The 15,791-nt window shown below is 21.4% G+C and overlaps 1 protein-coding gene across 8 annotated transcripts in view; it reads left to right on the plus strand.

Moving 5' to 3' along the window:
- LOC128956317 (nuclear receptor coactivator 2-like) overlaps window positions 1-15,791 on the plus strand; it is a 41,786-nt gene that overhangs the window by 11,451 nt on the left and 14,544 nt on the right. For 5 of the 8 annotated variants that reach the window (XR_008484510.1, XR_008484511.1, XM_054302018.1 and 2 more), the window contains exon 1: window positions 13,014-15,152. Coding sequence is in view for 6 of the 8 variants with exons in the window: in XM_054302018.1 (XP_054157993.1) it covers window positions 13,635-15,152 (1,518 nt within the window). In the remaining 2 variants the exon portion in view is untranslated. Of the gene's footprint in view, window positions 1-13,013; window positions 15,153-15,791 lie in introns of those variants that run through there. The other 3 variants (XM_054302019.1, XM_054302021.1, XM_054302020.1) reach the window with 3 other exon arrangements.

The raw sequence follows: 15,791 nt of genomic DNA on the forward strand, positions 1-15,791 counted from the left end.
ATTAGTCATCTACCAATGCTTTATATAGTGATGGATGGGTTAAATTGAGTGCATTCATCTCCTTAGATAAGATATTTATTGATTATACATATATAAATATAATTGCAATATACGTATATATATATATGTATACTATATATATATATAAGAATCTCATGTTTTGGTTATCAGTTGTCATAAATATTATATAATATATAGACATTTATAGACAGTATATATTGATATAATAAAGAGACACATTTAATCATAACATTACATTTGCTTTTATATACTATAATACAGTATATGATGTATTAGTTTTTTTGTTGTAACTAAATATAGATTACAATAAAAATATTTTTTTGTAATCAAATTCTTGTATATCATGATTACAGACATATGAGAATAAAATATATTTAATATTAATTTTTATTTATTTAGTATATATAATATTATTATTATTTGTATATAATAATAAACATATAATACAGTAATATTTAAATATAATTTGAAGTATTTTATATACATTAAAAAATATTATTTACAACGTATATACACTTTCATAAATTCAATTTCATAAATTATAAATTTTTAATTATCTTTTCAACTGTGTTTCAAAAATATGTTGTAATTTGAAATTAAAAAAAATAATATAAATAATGATTTATTTATTACTATTAGCATTAAAACTGTGTCAAAATATGTTTCAAAACTATCGATGAGATAAAAATGTAAATAAATTTAAATAAATATTTAATAAAAACACTTTCTATTTTATCAAAATAAAATGCATAATATTTTTAATATAATTTATTAAAATATAATATAAATTTAATGCATTAAATTATTTTAAAAATTTATGTATTATAATAAAATCAATTAAAATTACAAATTTTTCTCTGAAAAAAACGATTTGATCTACTTTTAAGTCGTGAGATTGAATTAATGATATTATATATCATATATACAAAAACAAACATTTCTAACAAGTGTTTTGTAAAATAAAAATATATTTCGAGACAGACAGACATAGCTTTAAAATTGAACAAACTTTTACTGATAATATACATATAATAAACAGTATATACTGTATATATATATATATATATAATTTATAAACTGATATATATGGTATGCTAATATATCAAATACATGTTTGCCTAAATGCCATTATAATCCCAAAACTAGACACAAGTGTTTTTTTCACGAAAACAAAATTTCATTCAACTAAATAAAACCTGAAATTTACTTTTAAATAAATATATAATATAATGATTTAAGCTATAAAATACCTGACTGTGACGCATACATACTTATGTTAAAAAAATATAAATTATACAGGATATCATCTAAATATCAGTAAATATACAGTATTTAGTGATAAATTTCATCAATTGCCAAAAGAAATATATATATATATTATTTTTTATTTTCAAAAGTGTTTTAAACAAATTATATATATATATATATATAGCAAAATATAATAAAAAATAAAATAAAATATACTTTATAAATAATAATACAGTCATTAATTTTTAGCAGATAATTAATTATATAGAAATAAAACTCTTAGTTATAAAGATTAAATAGTTTACATTTGAAAATATTTTTATTAATTTATAAATTAATATTTTATTCATCTTTAATAGTTATTATAACATATTAAATAGTATTTTTTAAAACTTGTATTAAATAGTTATCTATTTGTATTTTTCTATGTCTATCCGTTTTTCTCAATAAAATAATACATTTATTGTATATTTTGTAATAAATAAATTTTGCTATTTTTTGATAAAAATAAGTTTTATAAATACCAACAATAATACAGTATAGACATTACATTTGTTAAGCATTACATTTTGAAATAAAATTTTTATATAGCACTTAAAAATTTACATTATTATTATTATTATTATCTTAATCTTAGACATTAAATATTCAGCGCAGAGAAATAACTTGAACTTCATTATGTATTCAAACTTTATAGTAAAAAATAATAAAAACAATAAGAGGAGTAAGTTATATAAATCTTACTTTTAAAATAAATATCTTATAAAATATTTAACAATTTAATATATAACTGTATAATACAACAACTATAAAACAATGCATTTTAAGCAATTGTAAAATTTGAATTATACTTTAATTTATATTGCAAACAATATTATCAGATTTGTTTTTTTAATGAATTTTTAAATATATGTATGATATAAACATATAGTATATATAACTGTTAAGAGTATTAAAACAAATATTACTTAATTTTGCATTCAAAACATCTCCTCCACTGCTGTAATACAATAGACCTGTTTTGTTATGTATTTTAATATATAATAAGAAAAAAAATTGTGTGTGAATACAATAGCTATTTATCATATGAAAACACAGTGTCTAACAGTAAATTAAACTATTATTTTGCATTTTTATTAATATTTTTTTTTACTAACGGTTCCCATAAAACAAAATTAATGTATAATAAACGTTTAAACTTTATTTTTTTTATTAAATATAAATTACAAAAATTTTGACCATACAAATATATTTCTATTAATAATTTTCTATAAAATTAAAATTGCTCTAAAAATATAGCAATTTTTTTAAAAAATAAGTATAAAATTGATAGTTTTACTATTCAAATTTGACATTTGAAATTTATGGTTTGTATGTATAAATATATAAATATATCAATATTTTTTACAGTAAACATTAATTTGACTAAAATTTTATCTTACTCTATAATTTCAAATTGAATTTATATATTTAATAATTTATTAGATTTAAGATTTTGTGTGTGTGTGTGTGTTATAAATTTATCGACTTACAGTTATTTTATATATATATATATATTGTAAATAAAATAATATATCTGTTTATTCTATTGCAATATAAATGTTATTACAGTATTTTCTTTTATTTAAAATAWTWTATATATATATAATAATGTAATTTATATAGCTAAAAATAAATTATCAATAAACACAATTATCTAATATMTAATATATGTTAACAAATAATAATAATAATAATAATAGCAATAACAATATTTAATATATTGTATGAATAATATGCAAACGCTGGTACCAAACAAAAAAATAAATATCAGTCATTTATTAAATGTTGTTGAAAAATAATAATAAAATAGATAATAATAAACGGATATTAGCTATTTTCATAAAAAAATTAATAACAGCTTATTCATGATTTTACTTTAATATACAATATTTTTTATTATTGTTTTCTTGTTTTATTTTTTTATTTTTTTATTACAAATTATTAATATACATTAGAAAGCAAATTTACATAATATTAATAACATACATACACACAAAATAATTTTTATTGTATAATAACAACAAAAACAAAAAACACAACATTTATATCCAACTTAAATAAAAATAAAATAATACCCAAACAGTTAAAATACATATTATATATATTGTATATATATTATTATTATATAAGTTTAAATAAATTTAAACATTTAAACAAAATATAACTATCGTTATGTATCTTACGGTGAGAAACAGCGCATAATTACTTAATAATAATAATTTAAATAAAAGTCGCATTTTTGTATGTATGTGTGTATTGCATACATACATACAGTAAAACAATATATGGCTTATAATCATAATTACAGGCTTTCTTGATAGTAATATATTCATTATATTATATTCAAGTCTAATAGCAATTGTATTAAGCAATAATAATATTTGAATATTCATATCCTAAATGATAATATTTTAAATATTGTAAATAGTGAGTGACTATGTAAATGTTTTTTAAAAAAATAAATATTTTAATGTCTTTAAAATATAAAACTATACACTTGTATTTTGAGGTCAATCTGTTTTTAAGTGAGATTTAGATGTTAATAATGTTTTTTTAAAATTATTTAAACAATACAAAATCAATATTATTGATAGGACTTAAATCAAAATAAATATTTATAAATAATTTAAATAATAATAATAATGAAATTATTAATAATAAATAATATAATTTATATTAGAATAATTTTTTTAATTATAATAATAATAAGACTTACTTACAATTAATATATATTATTAAAAAGTTATACTAATAATAATAATTGTTTTTTAAATTATATTAAATTATATAAAAAGTAAATTCAAAAAACAACCTACATAATATTTTATGTCATTTTAATTAAAAATACAAAAAATATTACAAATCTATACATAAAAATTGATATTTAATACAATATCAATTGTTAAATATTGAACTTTTTCAATAATATAAACTATGCTAAAATTATTTGAAAATTAAATATAATTATCAACTTAATTAGTCGTGAAATTATTTATTATTTTAAAATTGCTTATACAATTAATCACATAGAGATTAAGAGAAAAAAATATTGTTATTGTTTAAATTTTTATATTTTTTAAATTACACATTATTTAACATGCTCTATAAAATATAATAATAATATTATTATTATTATTATTATCACTGAATGTGTGAACACTAATTGAATGGCAATTGAAATTTAGAGTTCACAAAAATAGGCAATACTAACTATATTTATATAATTAAGTAACAATAAATTAAGTTTATATAGATTATATGAATTTATATATAATATTTGAATTATATTAATCACCTAAAACTTAATTATATGGAAAATAGTTTAGCTAAACAAATTGAAGCTAAAAAAAATTAAAGACTATATTATTTTCAAGGCTTAACACTTAAAACAATTATTTGCTATTTTGTATAAACAAAACTATAATCAATTAATTTAATTTTTCATAATTGTAGACTAGAAAAAAATAATTTTTTAACAGTTATTCAATTACTGTATATTTTCCAAATTAAAACTTACAAATAACACACACAACACATTTTTCAATTATTTTTTATTTGTGTTGCACTTGAAATACAATTTAATGTTGTTTTTTCTGGATTTTACTTTATTATAAATCTTTATTTATGAAAATTTGAAAATACATTATATAATAAAAAATGTTTTTTTTTAAATTTTGTAATTTAATATTTTCTATTATATATCAAATGTCAAGCTCTTTTAAAGTTAACTTTTATTATTATTAAAATAATAATAATATGTACTGTACAGTAATATCTACTGTATTATTATTTTAATTATTTTATGTTTGGTATGTACTGTATGTGGGCTTTTAAAATATAATAATAAAAAACTTATAAAGGTTTTATGTTTTATATTAAAAATGATATTAATTATGGCACTAATTTATTATAATAAACGTATTTTTTTGTCTTATTAAAATCCCACTTATTTTTATATACAGTATATACAAAATATTTGAAACAAAACAAAAAATACAACAATAATTTAAAATAGTGTACATTATTGTGTATCAAATAAATTATATGGTGACCAAATATATATTTTTATTAAAAATAATAAATACTATATACGTCTGTATATAAAAAAAATTTAGTTTATTTGAAACATAAAAATTAGTATCTTTTTTAAAAATATCAAACGTAAATGAAAAAAGATAAAATCAGTTCAAATTTTATGCCAATTTTTAAATAAAATAAAAATTGTCATTTTAAATAATTAAAAATTAATTGCTTAACAGCAAATGAAATATTATAATTACTGTATTAAATAATTATATAATCTTGTTATAATTATATAAATGATATTTTATTTTGATAATGTGCTAAATTCAAATTAATTTTTATCAAATATCTAAATCATTAAAAATTAATTAATTTTATTTAAATTAAAATAAAATTAAATAAAAAAATTTTGTGAAAGAAAAAATCAGTAGTAAATATTATTTTACTACTTTATTTGATTTTTATTCAATTTTATATATATATATCATAAAAACTGACACTAATTTAAATTGAATTAAATTGAGTTATAATTAAATTTATCGAAAAATAATTATTATTTAATTAAAATATAATATATAAAGATTAAAATAAGTTGTAGTTTAATATTAAATTAGTCCGTTTGGTCTCTCTAATTTACTATTATAATCGATATTATAACATAATTTACGACTCCGGAAGTTTGTACCGAAATTACTTAAATATCATTGATATTGACCATCCATTCAATATGTTTGTCTAACCTTTATATATACCAAGACATTTAAGATAATTTTTGAATTATATATACTATCGGGTAACTAAATCCCGATTAAAAGTGGTAATCATAGAAATAATTTAAAGAAAAAAACGGGAACAGATTCTTACATAATATACTATTTGAATATATTATTTAAAATCTATTATAATTATTAATTTTGCTATTAAATTGTAGTTTACTTTAGTTAAGTAAATTTAGTGTCAGTTATTATGAAACAAGGTTTATATAGTATAATATAATTTATATATACTGTTACTGTAGATTATTAGAGGACAGTTAACATTCATGTACTGTATATATATATATATATATATATATCATAAAAATATAATGTAATATATACTGTAAGTAATGCTTAATAAAAACGAAAAGGAAATAATAAACAAAACAAAAAATAGTTTGTATTGCATAACAAATAAAATTTCATTACAAATAATTTTATATAAGATAAGTATTGTATAGTACTGTTCACTACAGTATCTGTATGTATGGCAATGATAATCATTTGTATTTTGTTAGAAATATTCAATAACTAAAGAGACCATCAAATGCAGTCAAATAATACAATATATATTCAGAGAGAGAGAGAGAGAGAGAGAGAGAGAGAGAGAGAGAGAGAGAGAGAGAGAGAGAGAGAGAGAGAGAGAGAGAGAGAGAGAGAGAGAGAGATTGTATACATTGTTTATATAAATAAAAAAATAGTATAACAATAATATTACATAAAATTTTATTATCTATTAGTAATATTATGATAAAAGAAATGCAAAAATAATGACAACAATAATAAAAAAATAAAAACATTATATTTTATTTATTAAAAAAAAGTTTTGAATTAATTTGAATAAATAAATTACTTTTAAATGAATGTGTCTGTGGGTAATATTTTTTAAAATTATTTTTTAAATTAATTTTACGTGATAAATAAAATATTATAATATATAAAAAAACTACTTGTTTTTAAATTCAAATAAATATTAAATTAAACGCTTTATTAAAAAAAATAAAATTTTCAATAAATTTAAAATTGCTAAAAATATGATTGAATAGTTTAATATCTTTAATGACAATTCAAAATATAATTATATATGTTTCTAATATATGATGCAAAAGGTTTATAGGAATAAATAATTTTTTTTATTTAATTAAAATCAATATTATAGATTTTAATTTATGCAAATAAATATTTTTCAAAATTATATGCAATTATTTCAAATTAATTCAACAGTAGTGTGTGTGCGTTTAAATTGTTATTTATTATACAAACAATAAGCTTTACTTAATTAATTAATTAATTATAAATATGCAATTAAAAACACACTCATGTGTATTTGTGTGTGTTTGTATATATATATATATATATATATATATATATGTGTGTGTGTGTGTGTGTGTGGCAACATTGACAAAATGATGAACTAAAAATTTTATAATTATCTATACTTTATTTTTAGTACCACTAACTAGTAATGATTGTTGGCTCACTTACATAAATAAATATATTTGATATATAATTAGCATATTTTTAGTGAAAAAACCAAGAGTCAATTAAAAATTATTAAAAACTTATAGCTTGATCATATAGATTATATGATATAAATTTATTTATATATATATATATTTGAAAATTTCATTAACAGTATTCAACTAAATTACACACAATTTTTCAATACAGTTATACAACAATTATGTTAGGAAAATAATTAAACTATTTTATTTTATATAAGAACAATGTCTTAGAATTATAAGTTTTTTTATATATTTATGTTATATATGTATGTGTGTGTGTGCTATACTTTATTGTATAAATTTATATATATATAACACTGCTGCGAAATAATAATTTAAAAACTATGTTTTTATTATTTTTTCAAATCAATGACAAACTAACATACATTTAGCTTTTAGATTGAAAACAGTCGGACCATTACTACATCACTATTATTATGATATTGTATTAATAATAACAGCAACCAATTTATTGTAATTAATATAGTATTTAGAAACTAAATTAATTTTAATGGAAAAATCTTGTTGTAATCTTTTAAATGCATAACAAAAGTTTTTATATATGATATATTTGTACAATAAATATATAGTATTTATATAGAATAAATGAAAACCATTTCCCATTTAAAAGACTAAATTATTTTCATAATATTGTATTTAATGTTAAATTACACAAACATACAGTAATCAAAAATACATACATTATTTTTTGTGGTAATACAATATGTTTTATACTGTATATTGAATGGACTGTATATAAATTGTTTTATATTAATAGTCTAATAATAATACATTAATGGCTATTTGATGGATATTTTATGACAAAATTTAATAGTATATATATACTATGCTAAGTTATAAGATTGTTATAATTTTATAATAATAATAATAATATAAAAATATATAATAAAAACTTGCTGTCATAACATGAAATTTCTATTCTATTAATTGAATTGAAAATTTTCTATTTTAAAAATAGTATTAATAAAAATATATTATTTTTTTCTTTTTAAAAATGTCTATTAAATATATTGAATTTTTTCAAAATTAGATTTTTTAAATTAAAATATAATTAAATATAAATGAATACAAGTTACATTAGTAATAAAATTTAATATCATAGTTTAAATTTAATATAAATACTTTTATAATATTGTTTTGAAAACTTAGTGATTGATCTAAAATAAAAAAAACATTTTAATTATTTTTCAAGTTCTAATTATAAATAAAAAAATTTATTAAAAATTTAGTTTTATTTTCGTTATACTAATCTATTAAATTTGAGAATTTTTAATTTACAAAAATTACATTTTGAATATTCTAAATTATATAAAAAATAATGAGATTAAAAATAAACAATTTTAATAATAATTATATAAAATATGACAAATTATATTAAATGATATCTATCATACATAATAGAAATTTTAGTACAAATTATTTTAGAAATATTATTTTATTTTTATTTATTACTTTAAATTTAAAATTACATTGTATAGAATTTATATTTTAATAAAAATTAATATTTWAAAAAATATCATGCACACTGGTATTTAAGCAATTTTATGATTATTTTTGATGTTGTTGTTAAAATGTCATTTATTTAAATACTAAAAATTTTACAAATAATATTTTTAAAATTTATTTTTTATCAAATAGATATTTAATAATAGTTAATATTTCAAACTTCATTTTAATAAAATTATAATTATATTTTTTTAATACTATCGCTATAATAACTATCATATTGAATACTATAATTAAAATATTGTATTCAATATTATGAAATTTATAACTTACTTATTAATAAAAAAAATATAGATAGTTAACAATACTCTAATATCGATATAACTATAAATAGCTCTTAATGATAATAACTACAGTATGATATATATATATATATAATTTTAGTCAAAATGTTATAAATATAATTATATTTCAAATAAAAATTAATTATTATTATAATTATAATTATCATTAACATTAATTATTGAAATTTCAAATAAGATTCAAATAGATAACTTAATTTATTTTATATGCAAATTAACTTATAGTATATCTAATATCAAATTAATAAATCAATAATTGAAGAAAAAAATGTCAATTAACTTGTAATATGTTTCAATAATAAAATACTAAATATAAAAATTAAATTATTTAAATATAATTTATTTAGTTTAATACTAATTTGAAATATTAACAAAAATTTTGTTTACAATATTTTCACATATGATATATATATATATACAAGGAAAATATAAAATTTAATTAATGTTATTATTATTTTTATTATGAGAGTTACAAAGTAACAAAAAATAATAAAATCAGATAAAAAGCAAAAGTAACGTAAAATCACATGAAAAGCGAGTGTTAAATATATTATTACTATTATAAATATTAATTATTAACTATTATTATAAAAAAATTATTGTTATTATCAAACAGTATTATTATTATATAACATAATACAAAATTTTAATGTCACAAATTAAATAAACTAAATATTATATCCTATTGAAATTATTATAATTTAATAATATATGAAAATTTTTGTTTAATATTTTTTTAGTGGTTTTAACTGTCACTATCAAGTGACTAACACACACACACACACACACACACACACACACACACACACACACACACACACACACACACACACACACACATACATACATACATACACACACACACACACACACACTGACCTAGTAACACATATATTATACAATCACCATGATTACCCATAGAAAAAAATCACTTTATTTTCAATTAATATAAATCTTTTATTTAATATTATTAACCGATTTGGCCAATAAATAAAACAAATAATATATATAAAAAATCAAATTAATATTATTGGTAAAAAAATTACTATACTATCTTAATTTGATTGATATGTATATAAATAATAATAATAGTTATAGTAATCTCGGTTAAATGATATAGTGTTATTGGATAAAACATTATACATAAATCTATTATTTATTAATCAATTTTCTATATGAAAAACTACAAATATATTACAAATATATTAATTATATTAATAAAAATTATGTTATACTACACTAACCATATAATAAAAGATTATTGTATTTTGTTTAACATATGATTTCCAAATGTACAGTAATATTATTAGTTATGTTATATGCATTTAATATATATATATATATATATATATATATATATATATATATATATATATATATATATATATATATATATATATATATATATATATATATATATATATATATATATATATATATATATATATTGTATTACTAAGATTTATATAATTGATTTATAATGTTTGCAAATGAAGATATGATTGAGAATTAAATTACGATTATATAATTTATATTGTTTTTTAATTATATAAAATATATAAAGCGAAAATAGTTTTGCATTCGAACAGTATATATATATATATATATATATATATATTGTATTACTAAGATTTATATAATTGATTTATAATGTTTGCAATATTAATTGAATTAAATTATATGTAAATGTTTGTATGGCTTTTGCGATATTATTATTATTAAAATAACAAATTTTAATATTAAAGCCATACAAATTGCTCATACGTATAAATGTTAAACATTTTAGCATATAATGTCCTTGGTGCATTTTAGAAATTATTATTGTTAGTACCGCCCGATAAGCAAAAGCATATGGCGATTTTCAATGGGACAGTATGTATAAATGTGTGTGTGTGTGTGTGTGTGTTGTAGGGCTTTCCGATAAAAACAGCTATAACTGGTGGGCAACAGTTTTTAGCTACTATACAGTTAATTTATACATTTATATATTATAAACTTTATATATGTTTGTATAATATTCTGAACAAATAATGTTAATAGTATTTCAAAATGATGTGTTTTACACACTTAACAAATTGTATTTAATATAGAATATAATTTATACTGTATTATACTATATATGGTATAAAAAGGAGTCTAAACAACAAAAATATGTTACAAAAATGTTTTTCACCCGTTATTTTGAACATTTGATTTAATTACTGTTCAATATGTAGGCTCTCCTCCCGTATCATAATAATAATTATAATAAAAGGCACTTGTATTATATATATATATATATATATATATATAAATTATATATTTATGTGTTTAAATAGAGAAAATGTGTTGCATTTATTATTTAGGGAAAAACAAATTTTGTGTAAAATGTGAAACACACACTACTGACTTACATATGTATATAAATTATACCGTATAAATACAGTAATATATGTAGTTTAAATAAATATCATATGGAAAACACATTTTTGGTTAAAATTTTTGCCAAAAAAAATTGTAATAACAGACAAAAAAAAGTGTTTTATATTTTACGAAACATTTAATAAAATATATATTTATGTGTTTTGTATTTTTTTAAAAAAAACATCTCCAAACAAATGGTTTTTAATGACTAGTTATTATAGTGATTGCTATAATATTTGTTGTTACACATACTCTCTCTCTCTCTCTCTCTCTCTCTCTCTCTCTCTCTCTCTCTCTCATTACACACACACACACATATTATAAATGTGTGTTTTGCAGTGATAGTGAAATTTTTACCCCCATAAATGTATATATCTATGTTGATATATCCCACATTAATCTAAACCATATTAAATAAAATAATAATTTTTTTATCATAAAAAAAATCCTAATTAATAATTAAATATATATTTATTTTCAGTTTTTTTTTAATTTTTGAATGTATTATACCGTATATATATTGTATATACAGTATTATTAATAATCTAAGTATTACTGGTATTATATAGTAACGGTGTTTGAATTAAAAAAAATTAGGTTTTTAGGTATTTAATGTTTACTATGTGTATATTTTTTTTAAATTTTTTTTTTTCATACATACAGTACCGTATATTAATGACAATATTTCTGCATACAGTATTTTATTGTATATAAGTCGCACTATTAATTTAACTCCCGGTGCTCTATATATATATATATATATACTGTATAATTTATATATTGTATAATATAAAATGTATATATTTAATATATTAAAAATTGACAATATACTTATTAAATATTTTATACAACAAAAAAGTATCTAGTAGATACTAATAATCTACTATCTACCATATTAATAATAAATACAGTATTAAACAGGTATTAAATTAGTAAATTATTCAAGTCACTATTACTACTACTATTAGAAATTAGAAATCTAAGCTAGCCCATATTTTGCAATAGTGCCATTGACAATAATATAACATTAACACACATACATGTATTACATAGACAATCAAATAGATGGCAATCCTATAGTTTAATAGTTGTGTAGAGCTTAAGCGCCGCCCACATCTATGCCCGCCATTAATGTTGTATATGTATGTTATGGGAGAGAGAGAGAAAAAAAGAGAGAAATAGATAGATAGCTATAGCACTGGTATTACAGTACTGGTAGTATAGCCATTGGTATTGAGTGTGTGAGACAGTGGAACAGTGCTATTGAAGTGCAGAGTGTCTACCAGTGCTATGAATATGTGTGTCTCTCTCTCTCTCTCTCTCTATCTCTCTCTCTCTCTCTATCCTATGATATAGTGTTTCGATAGCACATAGTATTTAGTTAGTAGTGTTTGTGTTGTACTCCATTGTGGCACTCATTTAATGGAGTCTTTTATAATAATAATAATAATGTATTTTTCAATACCAATAGTGCTTCACAACAACAACAACAACAACAACAACAACACTGGACAACATCATCACCAGTGAGAGGACACAACAACATCATCGGTGATAGTTTGTGTGTATATGTATGTGTGTGACCAACCACTTAGAAATAAATACCGTCACCACAACTGCAATTGATTTTATTTTTTATATATATATCATATATTTTTTTTGGTCACCGATAGTAACAACAATAACAACGACAAGTGTGGGGAACTATACCAGTGTTGGGTATAATATTTGCATTACTCGTTTACCCGACCCGACACCACCCCAATCCCTAAATCTGGCGATTCTGGACGCTTGTCCTCTAAATAATGAATGTTATGCCAAATGAGGGACAGCCGTCAGCAACAGCAGCACAAGTATTAGCGAACAGCAGTGGTTCGGCCAGCAGTCAGACGAAGAAGTTGTCAACTTCGGTGGTATTAGCGGCTAATTTATCGTCGTTAGCGGCCACCGTAACAGCTCAGTCGTCGGCTAATCAAGGAGGAGGAGTAGGACAGCAATCGGGCGGCAATTCAGTGAATCGTCGCAAATCGGAGTCGTCTCGTCAACAGCACATTCAACTAAACAAATGTCTAAATGAGAAGCGCCGTCGGGAACAGGAAAACATTTATATTGAAGAGTTGGCTGAGTTGATCTCCGCCAGCCTTAGTGACATGAACTCACTATCGGTTAAGCCCGACAAGTGCGCCATTTTGCAGGAGACGGTCAAACAGATCCGCATAATCAAACAACAGGTTACCCGACAAGAGGAAGACATTAGCTGTAGTCTCTCTGTTAGTGGTACCGACGATTGTGACGCGTCGGCCGTTCACGACCTGCAGGCCTCTGAGGTTAGCAGTTCGCGGCCCACTATATTAGCCAACGACGTATTGGGCCCACTATTGCTCGAAGCGTTAGACGGCTTCCTATTTATACTGAATACCGACGGCCAGATTGAGTTTGTTTCGGAGAATGTCCACTCCTTTCTTAAGTTTTCCCAATCAGAACTGGTCGGCAAACCCATCTACCATATAGTACACGTGGGCGATCACCCGCGCTTTAGCTCAAACCTACTGCCCATGTCGGCCATCGGTAACGGATTCGGCTGGTCAGACAACACACAATCTACGAGTAACACAACGTCTACCAGTGGCGGACTGATTAGTGGTACCGCAACCAGTACTACCACCACATCATCAACAACAGTGTCAAAGTCGCGTAGCTTTAACGCCCGGTTTATTATTAAACCGGCCGACAGTTGCGGTGGCGATCACTCGTACAATGACTCCGATAATGACGACGACGAGGACTTAGACGCCGAATTTGCTTCGCTATTGAAGACGCCGGCGTCCGTCAAGTGCAGCTCAAAAAAGAGTAAATCGGATAAACAATTGCCCGGTTTGGGCGGTACCGGTGGCACCTCATCCTCTACGTCCAATCAATCACCGCAATATGAGAATATGCAGGTGTCTGCCGTATTTGTGCCCTCATTGGACAGCAAACAACGGCACGCACAGGCCAGCAGTCCTACGGCCGCCATTACGGCCAGCAGCAGTGCCGACGAAAATAGTTTAGTGTGTGTCGCCCGTCGAATACCCGTAACGGACAAATCGGGCGGCAATGTTGGTGTCGAACTGTTCACTACACGACTTGACCTGACAGGCAAAGTGTTGAGTATCGATACCAGTGGTGTTTCGTCCACTTATAGCCAATACCTGAACAAAGATTTGGTCGGCAAAAGTATACTGGAATTGTGTCATCCGTCGGACTTTCCCAAAGTGGAGGCCAACCTCAGGGATGCCCTCTCAACCAAAAGCAATGTCAACTCCAGTATATATAGGCTAATGGTATGTTAATTGACATGTGATAATGTTTGATGTCTTCTTTTTATGCAATTTTTCAACTGTGTCTCCCCTTCCTCTACATATTTAAATGCCTACATACCTGTCCCCTCTCTCTCTCCCTCAGTCATCAACATCAGCAACAACAACATGTACTCCCATTTAACCCTTTAAGCTAACGTTGAGCCAATATTTTAAGCAAAATGTCATTTAAAGCGTTTTTGTATAGTTTTTTAATATTTGTATATTTATTTAGCAGTTTTTATTGATTTTATATTTATTGGTATTTGCAATGTGTTGTTGTTTTTTTAATGTGTGTTAGGATTTTGTGAGTGTTTATAAATTAAAAAAAAATTAGTATATATTTTTTGTGATGTCATAAATATTTCGAGTTCCTCTAATAAAAAATGTGATTTTTAAATTATCAATATTATTATAAATAGTAATAATAATAATTTTTTCGATTTTGAGATTATAATTATGTTTTACAATAAATAGCTGATCTGTTATTTAACATTATTATTATTATTAATATTTTTGTTTGTTTGTGTTGTTGTTGATTTAAATTAGTTTTTGTTTTATGTTTTTAAATGTTTATAAAATTTTTTTTTGTTTCTGTAAACGTATTTATATAGTACACTGTCA

The sequence above is a fragment of the Oppia nitens genome, unplaced genomic scaffold, assembly GCF_028296485.1.
Source record: "Oppia nitens isolate AA-2021 unplaced genomic scaffold, nextdenovo-longstitch-racon4-pilon3 scaffold2_pilon_pilon_pilon, whole genome shotgun sequence".
Classification (NCBI taxonomy): domain Eukaryota; kingdom Metazoa; phylum Arthropoda; class Arachnida; order Sarcoptiformes; family Oppiidae; genus Oppia; species Oppia nitens.